Source organism: Benincasa hispida, chromosome 8, assembly GCF_009727055.1.
Source record: "Benincasa hispida cultivar B227 chromosome 8, ASM972705v1, whole genome shotgun sequence".
NCBI classification, from domain to species: domain Eukaryota; kingdom Viridiplantae; phylum Streptophyta; class Magnoliopsida; order Cucurbitales; family Cucurbitaceae; genus Benincasa; species Benincasa hispida.
Window position 1 is genome coordinate 4,090,624 of NC_052356.1, and position 20,579 is coordinate 4,111,202.

At 35.9% G+C, this 20,579-nt stretch overlaps 1 protein-coding gene across 2 annotated transcripts in view; it reads left to right on the top strand.

The window, feature by feature from the left end:
• Positions 1-19,071, top strand: part of LOC120083748 (syndetin) — an 80,943-nt gene extending 61,872 nt beyond the window's left edge. For both annotated transcript variants that reach the window (XM_039039605.1, XM_039039606.1), the window contains 6 exons: positions 832-894; positions 15,874-15,946; positions 17,592-17,711; positions 17,825-17,902; positions 18,046-18,096; positions 18,656-19,071. In XM_039039605.1, coding sequence (XP_038895533.1) covers positions 832-894; positions 15,874-15,946; positions 17,592-17,711; positions 17,825-17,902; positions 18,046-18,096; positions 18,656-18,757 — 487 coding nt within the window. In that variant the 3' untranslated portion in view covers positions 18,758-19,071. The remainder of the gene's footprint in view (positions 1-831; positions 895-15,873; positions 15,947-17,591; positions 17,712-17,824; positions 17,903-18,045; positions 18,097-18,655) is intronic.
• The last annotated feature ends 1,508 nt before the right edge of the window (positions 19,072-20,579 follow it).

Here is a 20,579-nt window from a genome sequence, read left to right on the forward strand (position 1 = left end):
AGCCTTCTTATATAGGAAAGACAATCATAATAGGAATAAAATAAAATCATTGATGATTTTACAGCTAATTAACATATTTACAACCTACACCATGCCTGTAGATTACCATTACGTGGGGGAGTACCTGAGCATATAATTTCAAGAAGGAACTGAGGCAAACTTTTAGTGATCGCCAGAGTATACTAGGAGGTTGACTCCAAACACATAAGCTAGCTACTAGGCTCCTGGCGGCCATCACCTAGCTTAACAACTTCCTGCATAATAATGAATTACCATAGTGATGGAAAAGTACCTATTTGTCATTTGAAGCAGGCAGACTGCGTCAAAAAGGATAAAGACAATGCTAACAACTTGATTATTTAACTATGAATCATATATGTTGGTATAACACAAAGTAGGTAGTAATTTCCTTATCATACCTGAAACTTCTGCTCTCCTTGATTATATCTAGAAGTTATATGGTTCAATGTCAATAGCAGCAAGTTTGCTTTCCACAGGCTAAAAAAGTAAAATTCTTTTATTGAATTCTGCAACTATGTGATGCAGTAGGATTAGGGTATTATGGTCAAATCCTTAATTGATTAGGATAGGGATTAGTTTCCATGATTGATCAGGATTAGGATTAATTTCCTTGGTTTATTAGGATTAGAATTAGATTGTTTGATTAATTAGGAATAGAATTAGTTTGCTTTCCAATTCTCTATAAAAAGAGAGATTTTCTTCTTGTATTGACAACTTTTGATTCATTTGAATAAAATTCTCTCTTGATATTCATTACTATGATTTTCGAAGATGGTACTAATTTTTAATGATAAACTTCTCTATTTACAGTTATGTTGATCGGATAGCCAATGCAAAATGGGAAGTAAAAGAGCTTGGACTAGAGCATAATGGGTTTGTTCCCTCGGATACCCACTTTTTTTTACATTAGAGTTCTAAGTTAATATTATATAATATATATACATATACATAGACATACATATAAATGTATTTTCCAAACTATGGTGAAAGGTTGACCTGCTACTTTTATATCAAGTGAAAGTACTTTAAATGGGAGCTACTACATCTCAAGCTATTAAGTATTAATCTGAATTTGTTAAATGATGTTTGAATCACATCATATCTGCGTGTTTGAAATTTTTTTGTTAAAAGATAGAAAATAGAGAACACTAGGTTTACGTGGAAAACCCTAGAAGAGGGAGAAAAAACCACGATAGAGAGTCTCTTTTATTATTTTTAACACACAATGAAAGTTACAATAGAAGTCATATTTATAAGCTCTAGCAAGCCCTAAAAGAAAAAAGGAAATAAACGTAGGGTAAAGTAAAATACTAAAATACCTTTGAGGTTATAAACTATCAACAAAGCCCCTTATTTCCAACACTCCCCGTCAAGTTGGGGCATAAATGTCAATTAGACCCAACTTTCCAACACATAAGTCACAACTTTACCTGAGTAACCCTTTAGTGAGAATATCAACAACTTGTTGACTAGATGGAATATACGGAATATAGATACTGCCATTGTCCAGTTTCTCTTTTATAAAGTGTCTGTCAATCCCCACATGTTTCGTTCTATCATGTTACATAGCCACTTTATTATCACAATAGAGCTTTATAGGTAGAACACTGTCTTGGTGTTAATCAAACCAAACTTTCTTCAACCAGATTTCTTCATAGATTCCCAAACCCATAGCTCTGTATTCAGCTTCAGCACTGCTTCTTGCAACAACGCTTTGCTTCTTACTTCTCCAAGTAACTAGGTTACCTCACACAAAAGTACAATATCCAGAGGTGGACTTTCTGTCAATAATTGATCCTGCCTAATCAAAGTCGATATAAGCTTTAATGCATTTCCTATCCGTTTTTCTGAACATTACACCTTTACGTGGTGAGCTTTTCAAATATCTCAGAATCCGATTCACAGCTTTCATATGTTCTTCGTAAGGTGTCTGCATAAACTGACTAGCAACACTGATAGCATAGGAAATATCTGGTCTAGTGTGAGATAAGTAAATCAATTTTCCTACTAGACGCTGATACCTCTCTTTATCAACAAGAACATTGTCAATAGAATCTCCCAGTTTCACATTGAATTCAATAGGAGTGTCAGCAGGTCTATATCCAGTCATACTTGTATCTTTTAATAGGTCAAGAGTGTATTTCCGTTGTGAGACAGATACCACTTCCCGTAGATCTTGCCACCTCCATTCCAAGGAAATACTTTAAATTTCCTTGGTCTTTGACCTTAAACTCATCAGCCATTTTCTTTTTCATCTTGGTGATCTCAACAACATCATCTCTTGACAGAACAATATCATCAACATATACAATTAGCACAATACTTTTCCCAGATACTGGCCTTTTTGTAAATAACATGTGATCAAAATGTCCCTGAGTGAAACCTTGGGACTTAACAAAGGTAGTAAACCTGTCGAACCACGCTCTCGGGGACTGTTTCAAACCATACAAAGACTTCCCGAGTTTACAAACTTGATGATCAAACTGAGCTTCAAAACCGAGAAGGAGGAGGAGGAGGAGAGGCCAGTCTTTATTAATTGCAACAGAAAGAAGGACTCGGACCGTGTTTAACTTCGCTACAGGAAAGAAAGTCTCAGAATAATCTATCCCATAAGTTTGAGTAAACCCTTTTGCTATAAGTCTAGCTTTGTACCTGTCTAGAGTTTCATCTAATTATCCTCAAGGAATTTACATCCATGGATTTGAAGTATTTCCAAGAAGGGTGGAAGCATTTATAACCTCGTTGGTGAAGGGGATACCCAACGAAGACACATTTCTAAGCACGAGGGGTAAACTTAGTTTGGTTAGGGCCATGACTATGAACTGTTATAATTTTATAATTAGGATTTTCCATTCTTGTAAATATTTTGTGATATTTTCCTTTTCTATGCTTTGTACACTTGTATATATTCATATCTTTGGTGAATGAATAGAGCATTCTGATTCTTTCTCAAACCTAAGAGTTTTACATGGTATCAGAGCTCTCTAAATAAACTTAAGGTTTTTGTGAACCCTAGGGTTTGAGAATTTAGAACCCATTTGTGATACGTTTAGGGTTTTGTGGAAAGGTGAGTTTACACTTTTGCTCACAGTCACCGTCTTCGGTTCGTTCACCGTCGTTAGCCGCCGCCGCCGTAGCCGGAAAAAAGAAAAAAAAAAATGAAGTTTTTTTCGACGCCGCCCAGTCCAAAGAGGAGTCCAGCCGCTGATCTACAAAACCTTAAAGTCCGGTTGCCATCTGACTAGCGCGTGAGGCTGACGCGCCGATTGTTCTTCTTGCCGTCCATCCACGCGCCGGCGCGTGTAGGCGCGTGCGCCGTCCTTTTTTGTTCGTTTTCTGTGAGTTTCTTCAGTGTGGTTGACTCTTCTTGGTGGTGTGTTTGTTTGGGATATATAGATATTCTCACTGCTTGTAAAGACATCTCTTCGGTAAATTAGGGTTTAATTCTTTGCTGTCCGGTGTCTATTGTTTTTTGAGGTAATGGCTGATAAGAAATCAGTAGTCATGCCTGAGTTTGTTCCTATGGTATCAAAAGTAACTGAACACAAGTTGAATGAATCTAACTACTATTCATGGAGATCAAATGTCCGCCACTTTATTAGGAGCATGGAGATAGATGATCACATCACAGAAGAGCCACTGATTGATGCTAATAAGAAGATTTGGTGGTGGGACGATTCAAGGATGCTTCTACAAATCAAGAATTCTATTGACCGTGAAATTGTTGAACTAGTAAATCACTGCGAATCAGTCAAGGAACTATTGGAATATCTGGATTTCCTTTATTCAGGGAAAGAAAATATTAATAGAGTGTTTGATGTTTGTAAGACTCTATATCAACCTGATCAAGGAGAAAAATCTCTTACAAGCTACTTTATGGAGGTTAAAAATACATGCGCGGAATTCAATGCCTTGATGCCAATTAGCACGGATCCAAAAGTTCTAATGGCTCAACGTGAAAAGTTGTTTACCATGAGCTTTTTAGTAGGTCTTGCACCTAAATATGAGATGGCCAAAGATCAAGTGTTGTCAAGCTCAAATATCTCCTCGTTGGAAGAAGCTTACACTCGAATACTTCGTACTGAAAAGACACAAGCAGTTACATCATCTGATTCTAGCAGTGCTTTGATTGGGCGCACAAATGATTATAGAGGTAATAAGGGGGTTGAATCAAATAGCTTCAAAGGTCATCCAAATAACCAAAGATCAAAATCAGGAGGTATAGTTTGCTATTATTGTCATAAACCTGACCATACGAAGCGTGAATGCAGAAAATTGCTGAATAAGGGTCAGAGGATACCATCACCCTCTGCACATGTCGCCTCTACTCTTGATAATCTTGACAAGTCAATTACGATTTCTGCAGAGGAGTTTGCTAAATTTCAGCAGTATCAAGAGTCAATGAGGGCATCATCTTCTACTCCCATTACGGCCATCGCAGAGACAGGTAAGATTTCTAAATGCCTTCTTTCCTCCACGTCAAAATGAGTCATTGACTATGGCGCTACAGACCATATGACAGGTAACCCCAGTTTATTCTCTAACCTTTGTACATCTACCTCTTCACCTAATGTCACTATAGCTGATGGAACCTCCACTCCTGTTTTAGGATCAGGAACCGTCCATCTTACTGAATCAATTTCTTTGTCATCAGTTTTAAATTTACCACATTTCTCGTTTAATTTGATTTCGGTCAGTAAACTCACTCGTGATCTTCATTGTTGTGTCTCCTTTTTTCCCTGTTATTGCTTATTTCAGGATCTTATGACGAAACAAACTATTGGTAAAGAGCGTGAATTTGGAGGTCTTTACATCTTTGAACCACAAACACCTACAGCCATCACATGCTCAAGTGTGTCATCTCCCATTGAAGAGCATTGTCATTTGGGCCATCCGTCTATCTCTGTGTTGAAGAGTCTTCGTCCACAACTTCAACATTTGTCTTCTTTAGATTGTGAGTCATGTCAGTTTGCTAAATTTCATTGTTTGAGTTTGTATCTTCGAGTCAATAAACGAGCTAGTGCTCCTTTTGAATTAGTCCATTCTGATGTTTGGGTCCTTGTCCTGTTGAGTCCAAAGGAGGGTTTCGGTATTTTGTTACATTTGTCGATGTCTATTCTTGTGTTACGTGGTTATATTTAATGAAAAGTCGTTCTGAGTTACTTTCTCATTTTCGTAACTTCCATGCTGAAATCCAAACTCAGTTTAGTGGTGCTCTTAAAATTCTACGGAGTGATAATGCCAAGGAATATTTCTCTCATACACTCAAGTCTTATTTAGATGCCCATGGCATTCTTCATCAATGTTCTTGTGTCGATACTCCATCCCAAAATGGGGTTGCAGAACGAAAGAATCATCATCTCCTTGAGACAGCCAGAGCTTTGATGTTTCAGATGCATGTTCCAAAATCCTTTTGGGTTGATGCTGCTTCCACAGCTTGTTTCTTATTAAATCACATGCCTTCTTCCATTCTTAAGGGTGAGATACCTTTTCGTACTTTATGCCCCAAGCAAAATTTGTTTCCCATTCCACCCAAAATATTTGGTTGTACCTGCTTTGTTCGGGATGTTCGGCCTCAGCATACCAAGCTGGATCCAAAGTCCTTAAAATGTGTATTCCTTGGTTATTCCTGTGTCCAAAAAGGGTATCGGTGTTATTGTCCTAGTCTAAATAAATATTTCGTCTCTCCTGATATCACGTTTTTTGAACATACCCCATTTTTTTCATCAGCATCATTCTCTTCGAATAAGAGTCAAGGGGAGCATAAGAAAGTAGAGGATGATTTCCTTGTCTACACAGTTACTTCTCCCTCCGATCCTCTTCTTGATTCATCTCTACCTGTGGCTACCTCTACTCTTCCACCCATTGTTAAGGTCTATACTCGACGACAACCTCCTTCAGTTCCATGCCCTGTACTAGAGTCTTCTTCGTCAGTGGATCTAGAAACGAGTGATGATCTCCCTATTGCTCTTCGTAAAGATAAACATACATGTGCTCATCCTATTTCCTCTTTTGTTTCATATAACCATTTGTCGCCTTCCACATGTTCATTCATTGCATCTTTAGAGTCTGTATCCATCCCTAAAACTATTCATGAGGCTTTGTCTCATCCTAGTTGGTGTGCCGCAATGGTGGAGGAGATGACTGCCTTGATGATAATTGTACTTGGGATTTAGTTTCTCTCCCTGCAGGAAAGAAGGCTATCGGTTGCAAATGGGTGTTTACGGTTAAAGTCAATCCTGATGGTTCTGTTGCTCGGTTAAAAGCGCACCTTGTAGCGGAAGGCTATGCACAAACTTATGGCATTGACTATGTTGATACTTTTTCTCCTATAGCAAAAATGGCATCTGTGCGGTTGTTTATTTCATTAGCTTCAATCAATCATTGGCCTTTACATCAGCTTGATATTAAAAATGCATTTCTTCATGGTGATCTTCAAGAAGAGGTGTATATGGAGCAACCACTAGGGTTTGTTGCTCAGGGGGAGAATGGAATGGTGTGTCACCTTCGTAAATCCTTGTATGGGTTAAAGCAGAACCCACGAGCTTGGTTTGGTAAATTTAGTCAGGTGATTGAAAGCTTTGGAATGCGGAAGAGTATGTTAGATCATTCAGTCTTTTTTAAGAGATCTGAGGGTGGTGTCATCTTGTTAGTCGTATATGTGGATGATATTGTGATTACTGGTGATGATGCTTTAAGTATCTAGTCTCTAAAGACATTTCTTCATAGTCAATTCCACAAAAGATTTGGGCATGTTGAAATACTTCTTAGGAATTGAGGTAATAAGAAGCAAGGAAGGAATTCTATTATCACATAGAAAATATATACTTTATTTGTTGACTGAAACAGGAAAGCTATGGGCCAAGTCATGTAGTACCTCAATGATGCCCAACTTACTGCTCACAAAAGATGGAGAATTGCTAAAAGATCCTGAAAGATATAAGAGGTTAGTGGGAAAACTTAATTACCTTATAGTGACTCGACCCGACATAGCCTATTCAGTAAATATTGTGAGTCAGTACATGTCATGCCCTACAGTTGATCATTGGGCTGCATTGGAATAGATTCTTTGTTATTTGAAGCCTACTCCCGAGCGTGGTTTATTATATAAGGATTATGGTCATACTAATATTGAATGTTTCTCAGACGCCGATTGGGCAGGATCCAAAGAAGATAGAAGATCAACTTCAGGGTATTGTGTTTTTGTTGGTGGTAATTTGATTTCTTGGAAGAGTAAGAAGCAAAATGTGGTGTCACGTTCAAGTGCTGAATTAGAATATAGAGCAATGGCACAATTTGTGTGTGAATTGATATGGATATATGAACTTCTTGTTGAGTTGGGATTTGAAATCACCACACTGACAAAGTTATGGTGTGATAATCAAGCAGCACTTCATATTCCGTCTAATCCAGTATTTCATGAAAGAACTAAACATATTGAAGTTGCTTGCCATTTTGTACGTGAGAAAATTCAACAAGGGTTGGTATCTATAGGATATGTGAAGACTGGAGAACAATTAGGAGATATCTTCACGAAAGCATTGGATGGAAGACGTATAGATTATCTATGTAACAAGTTGGGCATGATTAACATATATGCTCCTACTTGAGGGGGAGTGTTATAATTCTATAATTAGGATTTTCCATTCTTGTAAATATTTTATGATATTTTCCTTTTCTATGCTTTGTACACTTGTATATATTCATATCTTTGGTGAATGAATAGAGCATTCTGATTCTTTTTCAAACCTAAGAGTTTTACAAAGGCAGTGCATCCAAAAACTTGAAGAGGAACATCGGGAATAAGCTGTGTGGTAGGGTATGACTCCTTGAGGCATTCAAGAGGGGTTTGGAGTTGGAAGACACGGGAAGACATTTAATTAATAAGATGAGCTGCAGTTAGAACTGCATCCCCCCCCATAAGTAAGATGGAAATGAAGTAGACAGCATGAGAGATCGTGCAACCTCAAGAAGGTGACAATTTTTCCTTTCAGCCATCCCATTCTGTTGAGGTGTATAGGCACACGAGCTTTGGTGGACAATGTCTTCAGAAGACAGAAAATCACGAAGAGTGTTATTAAGGAACTCACGACCATTATCACTACGAGGAATAACAATTTTGGTGTTGAACTGAGTCTCAAGAGTAGTGTAAAATTGTTGAAACATACAACGACAGTTTCCCTATCTGAGGTTCCATACTATTAATCAGTCGTGATCGAAGCAAAGAGTCTTCTCCTTTCCAAATGTGCTCTTGAGGATCCCCTGGCCTAGGTCTTGGTCTGTCTCTTATACACATCTAGATGTGTATAAGAGACAGATACAAGAGGGTAAGGTCCCTATTTGATGAAACAAAGAGAAGAGAAGAACACAACGTTTTACGTGGAAAACCCTAAAACAGGGATAAAAAACCACGATACAATCACTCTTTTTGTTATTCTTTTCTATGTTTCATACAAGAACCTGTCTCTTATACACATCTAGATGTGTATAAGAGACAGCTCTACCATGTTAAAAGATAGAAAATAGAGAACACTAGGTTTACGTGGAAAACCCTAAAACAGGGAGAAAAAACCACGATAGAGACTATTTTTTATTATTAATTTTGATACACAAAGTACAAGAGCTGTCTCTTATACACATCTAGATGTGTATAAGAGACAGACCTAGGGCTATCCCAAAAGCAGCAATTTATTGCTGAAAACTTGCCTGAAGATTAGCTAGCTGTTGTTGGACCATATCTGGAGATAAACCAATCGAACCTTAATGTTCATAACTAGGTGATTCATGATGAGGAAGCCCAATGGCTGCAGATAGGTTGCTTGCGGCTGAAAGGGAAAGAAGCCGGGGATTTCTGACGTTGCCGAAACAGGGGATTTACCTCTGTGGTAGGCGGACGACTCACCAATCTCGGCTTCAAGGTGTAGGTTTCGGCTACTGGCACTGAGATTGGAGGGATAGACAGCGACAACTCTTGAAAACAAGGGAGGAACACCGGTGGCATTGTGAAAAAGGGCGGCGACGCTAGGGTTTCCATCAAAGGGTTGCGGTGGCGCTAGAGTTGGATGGATATGCAAGGATTGAAGGTGCCGATTAACCACGGCTTGCACAGCAGTAATAGCGACGATATTGGCGGCGACAGAATCGATGGCGACGACGACAGTAGCATCGGTGGTCAGAATCGACAATAGCAGGGCTGGTGCAAAACTAAGATTATCTTGCACCAGTTAGTTTTCGTCGATGGCAGCTAGGGTTTCGTCACCACGCTCTACCATGTTGGAAGATAGAAAATAGAGAACGTAAGGTTTACGTGGAAAACCCTAAAACAGGGAAAAAAAAAAACCATGATAGAGTCTCTTTTATTATTTTTAACACACAATGAAAGTTACAATAGAAGTCATATTTATAGGCTCTAGTAAGTCCTAAAATAAAAAAAAGGAAATAAACCTAGGATAAAATAAAATGATAAAATAAAATACTAAAATATCCTTGGAGCTATAAACTATCAACAAAGCCCCTTATTTCCCACAAATTTTAATGTGAAAAAGACCACCTGTAGCAAGAATGGAGTATATTTTTCTGTGTATGAAAAGACTGTTTTAGTTCGTTCCTCATGTTTGGGTATTTTTTTAAAATTTAATCCTTTTTGTTTAAAAGGTTTTCAATTTAGTTTCTTATTTTTCTAGCAATTCTCCCTTTGGTTCCTTGCTGTTGAGGAATGTTAAAATTGGTCGATGATGTACTTACACAATTGTGAATTGGCAGGAACTCAGAGGAGAAAAGAAGTCATCTAAGAGAAAAAAATTCAAAATTTCCATCCATTTCTTATAAATTTGGAAGAGGAAGCAGAAACTTTCCATTTGACTTCTTTTTCACCTCTAAATTTTTATTCATTTTTTTTCAATTAGTTTTAACCTCCACACCACTACGGGCTAAATTAAGAAATAATAGAACATAAGGGACTACGTTGATAAGTCTTGTACCATATGGACTAAAGTTCTCTAAATTTCTTAACATGAGGTAGGGGTGGTCATTCAAACCACAAAAACTGAGCCGTTTCTAAAAACCGAACCGAACCGAACCGAAAACTCAATGAAACCGAAAAATTCGGTTCGGTTCGGTTTCACTTTCGAAAACCGAATTTGAAACCGAATCGAACCGTTTTTAACTAATATATATATATACATTTATTTATATATTTAAAAAAAGAGTAAAACCAAATTTAAAACCGAACCGCTTTTAATTTAAAGAACAAAACCGAATTTAAAACCGAACCGAACCGAACCGTTTTTAATTAAAAAAAGAATATAATATGGATTTTTTAAAAATGCCAAAACCGAATTTGAAACCGAACCGAACCGCATATGCGGTTCGGTTTGAACCAATAAATCGGTTCGGTTCGATTTGACCACAAAACCGAACCAAACCGAACCGTTTCCACCCCTAACATGAGGGACAAACACATTAGCAATACAAAGAATTCTTCTGTTTGAATTGTTTACTTCATTGTTGTCTTCCTTTCTTCTCGCTCTGCATGGAATTTGAGCTCCAACTCTATATACCAGAGAGATTTTTTGGTTGCTCACATAATGGTCTATTTATTTATGTTGAATACAGAACTTTTCTTATATTTCTTATGATAATTTTACAAGAGGGAGCATCCCTTATATATACACCTATGATAGCTAATTAAGGAAAACATTATAATATTAAAAAAATGTACATATGGAAAGAATAAAAGTAAACCCAAATTATAGGGAATAAAATCATATGTATAAGGTAAGAGGTGATTTCCCATATTCAACACTCCCCCTCAAGTTTTGCAATATATTTTGTTAGTATGTCAGCAATTTGCCTCTTGGTAGGTATGTAGTTGAGTGAGATGCTTTTGTTTTCAATTTTTTCTTTAATAAAGTGCCGATCAATGTCCACATATTTTATGCGATCATGATGGACTAGGTCTTTGGCGATACTGATGGTAGCTTGATTATCACAATGTACCTCTATTGGTTCTTCTGATTTGATTTTACGTTCAGATAGAATGCTTTTGAGCCACATTCCTTCACATATTCCTTGAGCTAGAGCTCTTAGTTCTGCTTCGGCACTGCTTTTGGATACTACAGATTGTTTCTTGCTTCGCCAGGTGACTAAATTTCCCCAAACAAATGTGCAATATCTGGAAGTTGACCTTCTGTCTATTTTTGAGCTTGCCCAATCGGCATCTGTGAAGATTTCGATGTTTCTTCTCTTAGATTTCTTGAAGTATAATCCCTCTCCTGGAGTTCCTTTCAAGTACCTCAGTATTCTGTATACAGCTTGCATGTTGTCTTCTGTTGGACTATTCATAAATTGACTTACAAAGCTAACTGCAAAACAGATATCAGGTCTTGTGTGAGTTAGGTAAATCAATTTTCCAACTAGTCTTTGATACTTATCTTTGTTAACCAGTTTGTGATTGTTTTATTTGATTATGTGATTGTTAGTGTCAATTGGAGTATTAGTAGGCTTGCATCCAAGCATTCCAGTTTCCTTTAACAGGTCAAGGACATATTTTCTTTGAGAAATGCTCAAGCCTGTTTTTGAGCGGCTACTTCTATTCCTAGGAAGTATTTAAGGTTGCTTAAGTCCTTTAATTCGAATTCCTTGGATAAGAAAAGTTTTAGATTTCTTATTTCTTCTTCATGGTCTCCAGTAAGGATAATGTCATCTACATAGACAATGATAATTGCTATTTTACTTATGCAAGAATGTCTGACGAAGAGAGTATGGTCAGATTGACATTGTGAGTACCCGTTTTCCTTTATCACTCTTGAGAATTTATCAAACCACGCCCTAGGGGATTGTTTTAGGCCATATAGGGATTTTTTGAGTTTGCATACCTTATTTATGGTTTGAGTAGATTCTACACCGGCCGATATATCCATATACACTTCTTCTTTTAAGTCTTCATTAAGGAAGGCATTCTTTATGTCTAATTGGTGAAGAATCCAATCATTATTCACAGCCAGGGAAAACAGGACACGAATAGTATTTAATTTTGCTACTGGGGCAAATGTTTCTTGATAGTCAATGCCATAGGACTGGGTGAATCCTTTGGCGACGAGTCTAGCTTTGAACCTATCTATTTCTCCATTAGCCTTGTACTTGATGGTGAAGATCCATTTGCGTCCTACTGTTTTCTTTCCTGGAGGAAGGTCTATTATTTCCCATGTGTGGTTCTTTTCCAAGACCTTTATTTCATCTAATACAACTTGCTTCCAATTAATGTCATTGAGGGCTTCATAGACATTGTTCGGAATGTAAACTTGGGATAGTGTGGTTGTGAATGCTTTAAACTTGGGAGAGAGGTTTTTGTAGGATAGGTAGTTTTGGATGGGATGCATCGTACAGGTTCTTATCCCTTTCCGTTTTGCAATTGGAAGATCAATGTTTTCATTAAGTGTTTCGGCTGTGGAGTTGGAGACATGATTTTCCTGTATTTCGGTTAGGTTTTGATTGAGTATTGGTGCATGTTCAAGGGTGTTCTTCCTTCTAGTATAGACTATAGGGTCTTTCCTACTTTCTGGTGGGCCTTGATTGGGAATATCTATTTCATGTATATAAGGAACATATGGAGCACTCTCTTCAAAAGGATCTAGTTTTTGGGTTTCTTCGCTTTCCAGAAGTTTTCCGTTTTCTATGAAGGTGGAAGGTTCAATGGTGTCTTGTTTTTTGAAGTAAGGTTGGGTTTCAAAGAAGGTTACATCCATGGATGTATAGAACCTTTTTTTAGTTGGTGAGTAGCATTTGTATCCCTTTTGGCTTGGAGCATAACCGAGAAAGATGCATTTTATTGCCTTAGGATCTAACTTACTCCTATTGGGTCTATGATCTTGGACAAAGACTGTGCAACCAAATATTTTTAAAAGGACTTGAGAAAATAGTCTATCGTGTGGAAATACTTCCTTAAGTTTTTGTAAGGGAGTTTTGAAGCCTAATATTCGAGAGGGCATTCTATTAATAAGGTAGGTGGCTATTAGAACCGCTTCTCCCCAAAAAAGGTGGGGGTGTTAGCGTGACATATTAAAGCTCTAGAAACTTCTAGGAGGTGTCTGTTTTTTCTCTTTGCAATTCCATTTTGCTGGGGAGTGTTTGGACATGTACTCAGGTGGGTAATACCTTTTTCATTTAGAAAATTTTTCAAGTGTTAAAATAATCCTTAGCATTGTCAGTGTGAAGAATTTGGATTTTGGTGTTAAAGAGATTGAAAATCATGGCAAACAGATTCTGGAATATGGAAGTAACTTCAGATTTTTCTTTCATTAGAAATACCCAAGTAAGTCTAGTGTGATCATCAATAAATGAAACAAACCATTTAGCTCCTATTACATTTTGAACTCTACTAGGTTCCCAAACATCACTATGCATCATAGAAAAGGGATAAGAGGGTTTATATGCGCTTACCGGATATGAGGATCGAGCCAACTTTGCCATTTCACAAGACTCACATTGAAACACCTAAGAAACACATTTCCAGTTCCCATTATTTTAGAATAGGTACCATCGGCAAATCTTTACAGTAATTTGACTGTTACAGTGTGTGTAGTTAGTTAAAAGTGAGATGTCACCTGTCATGTGATCTGATGCACCAGAGTCAATAATCCAAGTACTACAATTTTCTTTGGTTGCATTAAGAGCCCAAAGAAAGTTACCTGATTGTACCATTGTTGCTACGCTGGTTTCTGATGTTTTTTTAGTAGGTTTCGGTTGACCGAATAGTTTTTGGAGAAGGTCCAACTGCTCCTTAGTAAACACATTATATTCAGGATTGACGTTACCTTCTGATGATGTACTTGCTTGATAGGTCTTTCCACGTCTGTCTTCTGTACCTTTGTTGGGCTTTCAATTTGGAGGTTTTCCATGAATATCCCAACACACTTCTTTAGTGTGTCCTGGTTTTTTACGGTGTTCACACCATGGTCTTGGTTTTCGTTGCCGATTCTCAGTTCCTGTGTAGTTCTGGTTTCGATTGTAACGGTTATCATGAGTATTTGTACATACCTCATTACCAAGGTTTTGAGCAAGTAAGACTGATCCTTCAGGTTTTGAACTGGTAGTCACTCCTAACATTAGGTTCTTTCTGCTTTCTTCTCTTCTTACTTCTGCAAAAACTTCTCTGATGTTAGGTAATGGTTTAATAGCTAGATTCTACCACGTAGCTCATCGAGTTCTTTATTAAGGCCAAGCAGAAATTTGAACACTCGTTTCTTTTCAACTATCTTTTTTAATGTAACTTCATCTGCAGCGCATTCCCACTTATGGCTTTCAAATACGTCCAGTTGCTGCCAAAGTCAAGATAGTTGAGTAAAATAGTGAGTGACTTGTATATCCCCTTGTTGTAGCTCATGAATTTTGCCTTCAATTTCAAATGACTCTACAGTATTTTTTTGGTCAGAATAAGTTTCACGAGCTGCTTCCTAGATTTCGCTTACAGTTGAGAAGAGTAAAAAACCTTCACCAATCTCTGTCGTCATGGAGTTGATTAGCCATGACATAACCATATTATTTTCCGCTTTCCATGTCTTGTATCTTTGATCAGTTTGGTCTGGGATAGGATTTTTGCTTGACAGGTAATCTTCCTTTCCTTTTCCACATATGAACATCATAACTGATTGTGACCAATGTAGGCAATTCCTTCCATTTAATTTGTGATTAGTAATGGGAAATACGATCCCTTCAGTATTGTTAGAATTTATGGATGCCATAAAAGATTGTTGATTGGCAAAATAATTAATTAAGCAGGAAATAGGAAAAAGGAAAAAAAAACGATGAAAAACTGATAAAAAATTGTCCAGACTCGGTTCACGCTCCAGACCTGAGATTTCACCCGATCCGACCCAGAAGACTCTGACTCGATTCGACCTGACTTCGTTCAGATGACCCGTGCAGTTTCTAACCCGTTCACTTGCGGTTCCGTCAACCCGATCCGACCCAGGAGAAGCTGACCCGGTTTCGACCCGACTTTGTTCGTGCGACCCGACTCAACTTAACCCGTTCCCTCGAGATTTCGTCGATGATGCTGCCGCGATTTTGTTTTCGACGATCTCCACCCACAATCCGTGACTACCACGATCGGAGACGAGACTTTCAGGAATCGGCACCCACGGTCGATGACTTCCGGTTGATGAACATGTTCGTGGTCGTCGGATGAACGTTTTTGCTTTAGAGAATATGTTTCGGCTGTGAATCGTTGGTCGAAGACTTTGTTCTTCAGATTTTCGGATTGTTGGCTGGGTTTAATGTGTTTTTCTTCGGACGTGAAACTTCACGCAAGGAATCGATGGAGCTACTAGGTATGTTTGAGGTTTTCTGTTTTCTTTTTTAGGGTTTCGGATGTGAAACCTATAGAAAAGATTCATAGGGTTGGCTCTGATACCATGTTGAATACAAAACTTTTCTTATATTTCTTATGATAATTTTACAAGAGGGAGCATCCCTTATATATACACCTATGATAGCTAATTAAGGAAAATATCATAACAGTAAAAGAATGTACATATGGAAAGAATAAAAGTAAACCCAAATTACAGGGAATAAAATCATATGTATAAAGTGAGAGGTGATTTCCCATATTCAACAATTTATTGTGTGTGTGTGTGTAAAGAAGGAATCATTTATTGCCTATGGCTTATCAAATGCACTATCGAACTGTGAAGAAATTTGCGGGAATTTTTATTTTTCATTATTGTAGCATATTCAGAACAGACAACAAACCATGAATTCAAGCCTCCTAGGATGCTGTAATGTTGTTATTCATATTAACTTATGAGTTCATGACTATTATAAGCACATTGTTTAATTGAACTGTATGAATAGGTATGTTGACTTGTTATTGGGAGAATTCAAGCATTATAAAACAAGGCTGGCTCATAGTGGAGTTCGTAAGGAGGTAATGAATCTGGCAGAACTACATTAGTTCCAGCATGTTAAATTAGTTATAAATTGTAGAACTACAAGATAGATTATTATTTTTTTCCCTTCTCTCTCTCTTACAAATTCTCAGTTGATACACTGTTTTCATCATCTTTATAGCTACCGGTTTGTTGGTCCTTGTGTTCTCTGCGGTGTATTTAACATTCGTTGAGTGATAGATCATTGACTAGGATGCTTTGCAAGAAATATTCTTTATATCCAACTTATGGCCCATAATTCAAATTCATTCGTTATTATTTAAATTTTGTATATGTTTTTCTCTATAAAATATTATTTAAACTATTCTGAGTTTATATTATGTTTTCTTTAATTTCTTGTGAGTTTATATATATGTTTTCTTTAATTTCTTGTGTAACATTTTCCTCTCAGCCCATGAATTTAAAAAGTATCTTATTTATAATTTTCTGATGTTTTCTGCTTCTATGTAATTACTGATATATTTTTTTCCCATTCAGTTCATGTAGGAATAGCCATCTCAGCTAACGATTCTAAATTTATTATTATTATTTTCTAAAAAATAATCTGTCTATTTTACATATGTTTTTTTTTTTTTTTTTTCTAAACTTGAGATGTTACTTGCATATATCTTTACATATGTTTTTTGGATTGTGCACTCAATGACCTGGACTAATAATATTAGTGTGTTAAGATAGCAAGGCTACTTATTTGGACTTGAGAGTAATATTGTTTTTCTTTTGCAGTTTTGAACACAAATGATGTTTATCTTAGAAGGAAAAGCGTTTTTGTGATAACAGTTTTGCTTCTCCCCATCATTAATATTAGGTTGGACCAGACAAAAGAAAAGGCAAAAAAATAAAAACATAGGCCTAGGCTCAGCTTAGGCTAAGTGAGTGGAATATTCTACTTATGTCTCGATCATGTAGGCCTAGGCTCTAAAAGTTGAGTTATAATTAGTTTGTAAGTTTGGCTCAATAGATCAAAGTTTGGATTTGATATCACTTTTTAGATTTCTTCCATGGTGTAGTCACTTAATTGAAAATTCATTTATAAAATAAATTTATACTTATTAGATTATGTTTTTTATTAAATTTTATATTTTAAAGTTCCCTCCTAAATTTTGTTTCTGATAAGTTTATTAAAACTTACAAATCACTTTTATTTTTTTCTAGAATAATATATAAATACTATAAAATTAATACTTTTTTATTTATAATATAGATTATGCATTCATACATAGAATATATATATTTATATATCATGGGTCTCGATCATTTTCAAGATGAGTAATGTTATCCAATTCGAAGAATTGATAAGGTTGGGTTGGACGGTTCCAAAATCTGATTTTTGTTAAACTGGGTTTTGAATGGCTACCGATCAGCCTTTGAGACTTAGGCTGCTTGATTGGCTTGTTTCACAATCATGGTATCCTGTGAAATAGAAGACAGATGGACTAAATATTCTGTGGTTTGATTATTTGGCCCTGTAGTAAACAAAGAGAAAAATTTTCTAATTGAAGTTCAAGTTCTCTGGTTAATTTAGAGATGTTCCGAGTACGGACCTTAGCTTTCAAACTATCATCGATAATTATTCTCTCCATTAGTGTAATTGGTTTTGAAACTCGGTATGCTTTACATTTGTAGGTTCAAGACCTCCTCTTGGAGTATGGACTGGATATTGTTGCAGAAACCCTTATCGAAGGTATATCACGAGTAAAGAGATGTTCAGATGAAGGACGCGCTCTCATGTCATTAGATCTTCAGGTATCTATGAGCCATCCTACAGATTGCTTCTTGCTTACTGCATTATTTATTGGTTCCTTTGTCTTCATCTCATTATGCTGTTTAATGATATACTCATTTTCATTCTTTTTCAGGTGTTAATCAATGGCTTGCAACATTTTGTTTCTGCGAACGTGAGGCCTAAGTTACAAATGGTTGAGACCTTTATTAAGGTAAGCCTGATCTTCAAATTATCGTTAATTGAAGAGAACGAACTTCTGTGGCCTGCTTCAAACTTGATTGACTAGCATCATGTACTGTTTGAACTGTTCATGAAGTCTGTAATTTAACTTACTAATGATGCATCATCAAACAGGCATACTACCTTCCAGAAACTGAATACGTACACTGGGCACGAGCTCACCCGGTAAGAAACTTACCTTGAACTGAGAAAAGTTGGAATATTCATGACTTGTGTTATAGTGCTAATATTAAGGTTATTTTATTATTGTAAATATCTTAGTTATCCCGTCCGTTATGGTCTTTTTACGTTCTTTTACTTAAGTCACTCTTGTTCACTTGTATATATATATCTTTTTAGTGAATGCTTGCAAAATATTAAGGTTCCCATTGGAATGCCAATGTTTTAGAGTTCAACATCAATACAAAGTTTAATCTTTTTTAAGTTCAACAATTTGTGAAGTTGGAATCAGACCATCAACCTTTACAGTGGTAATTGGTACCTCATACATTGAGCTAGTTCGGATTGACAATTTAATTAATATATATCACTGATGTGTATCCATATACGAATACTGATTTGGAACTTTGGATAGCATGAAATGTTTGTTTTTAATGAACGTAGTTTTATGAATGTTTTAATCAGGGACTAACATTTCTGATACTACCATTGTGACGAAGTATCTACGTTGACATCAATATTTAAATCTTTGTTCATGGCTTGGAGAATTGTCCTGTTTTTGCAGGAATACAGTAAGAGCCAAGTTATTGGTCTGGTTAACTTGGTTGCATCGATGAAAGGGTGGAAGAGGAAAACCCGGTTGGAAATATTGGAGAAGATTGAGTGAACCAATTATATTTTTGGATAATTATGTACGAACAAAGCATTTGAGTCACTCCACTTTCTTTTATTTTTCTCCCATTGGTGTTCATTATAGGAAGAAATAATGTATGTTCAAAGTATTGTCTACCATCTTTGTTCTCCAGTTTGTATAGTTATTAAAATCTCATTTTAATATCATAATTCTGCTATCAAAGATTTAAAATGTAAATTCTGCAGAAGAGTTGTTTATGGTTGTAAAACAAGCATATAATGCTAGTTTTATATCTTATTTGTCACTTCAAATGCTATGCGGTGGAATACAACATTTGATTTATCCCTTCCTGCATGTACATGTAATCTTCTGCTTCCCTTTTTTGGGGTTAAATTTCAAGTTTAGTTTCTTTGTTAATCTTATTTATTTTAGATTAGTTTAGATTTAGTTGAGTTAATTGGAAATATTGCTTAAAATCTTGTTAACTAGATTTAAATAGGTTAATTTGACCTAATTGAATTTTTGAATTTTTTATCAGAGTTTTTCAAAATAAATCTCAAATTCATACTTTTCAGAAATTAATATTTTTATTTTAGATTTTAGTTCAAGTTTCAAATTTTACTTTTTAAGTATTTACCAAAGTGATAAGTGTGAGAGGTTGAATTTTTCCAAGGCTAGAGGCCTTTCTAGGATTTTTGCAAACACTTATAAATGGGGTAAACTTAACGTATGATTCTAATTAAGAGTTTAACTAGAAGGATAAGTAACTCTTATATTAAACTTAGAATCAATTATGATCACTCTTAGATCCTAATATAATTCATTCTAAAATTAACTTGATCAAATCTAATTTAATGGATCGGCTTGATTAGTAAAATTAATTTGAGTTTTCAAGAGCGTTACATGTCATTTTAAAGGTCAAATAGATATTCAGAAGTCTAAAACTCAAGTAATTTCAAAGTAAATAAATGATAATTATACATAAGACCTAGAAACTTGAAACTCAATTGGACATCAATCAAAAAGGCAAAATGCAAAATTAAAAATGTCAAATTGCTTTAAATTGTCTAAAATATCTCCTATAGAAGGTGCTAAGCTTGATGAGCACGTTTGACAGGATTGACATCACAAATTCTCAAGTGCTAAGCTTGATGAGTACGTTTGACAGGATTGACATCACAAATTCTCAAGTGGGTGCAATCTTGATAGCTCATATTCACAATCTTTATGTCTAACTTGTTTTGTCTCCCATGTTATCTACCAAACTATATGACTTTTTTCATGTCATCTTGCATTCAATCTTTTCTTGATCCGAACTAACATTATAAATAAATATGGATTAAAAAATTTGTCTCTTATTGTACATTAACTAGCCTATGAAGAAATAATATGAAAGTTTATTGAATCTTCTTTATTTTGCTTCTTGTAATAGCTTATAAAGATATATGTGACGGATCAAAAGTTGAGTTTGTATTAAAATCTTTTGGAATTTAATTAGAGTTATAACTTGTAAGTAGGTTTTGAAACATGAAAATTAACGGGAAGAAAATAAAAAATGTCCAACTCTTTTTGGAATTTAATTAGAGGCTATATAAGTAGCTTTTGAAACTTGACAATGGAGGGGGAGAAAATAGGAAATGTGAACTAACCCTTCTGCTGAGTTAACTGTACGGCTGACCCAAATTTGTTGTCCAAAATGAAATTTACACCAAAATTTGAAACTAATGTTGAATGCTCTTCTATTGACCTCTTCATAAAGTACAATTACTATAATGTCCTTTTAGAAGGAAGTTAATCTGATTCATTTCTCCTTTCCCTCACGTTCTTAGATTTCACTCTCTCTCTTCCAACCGTT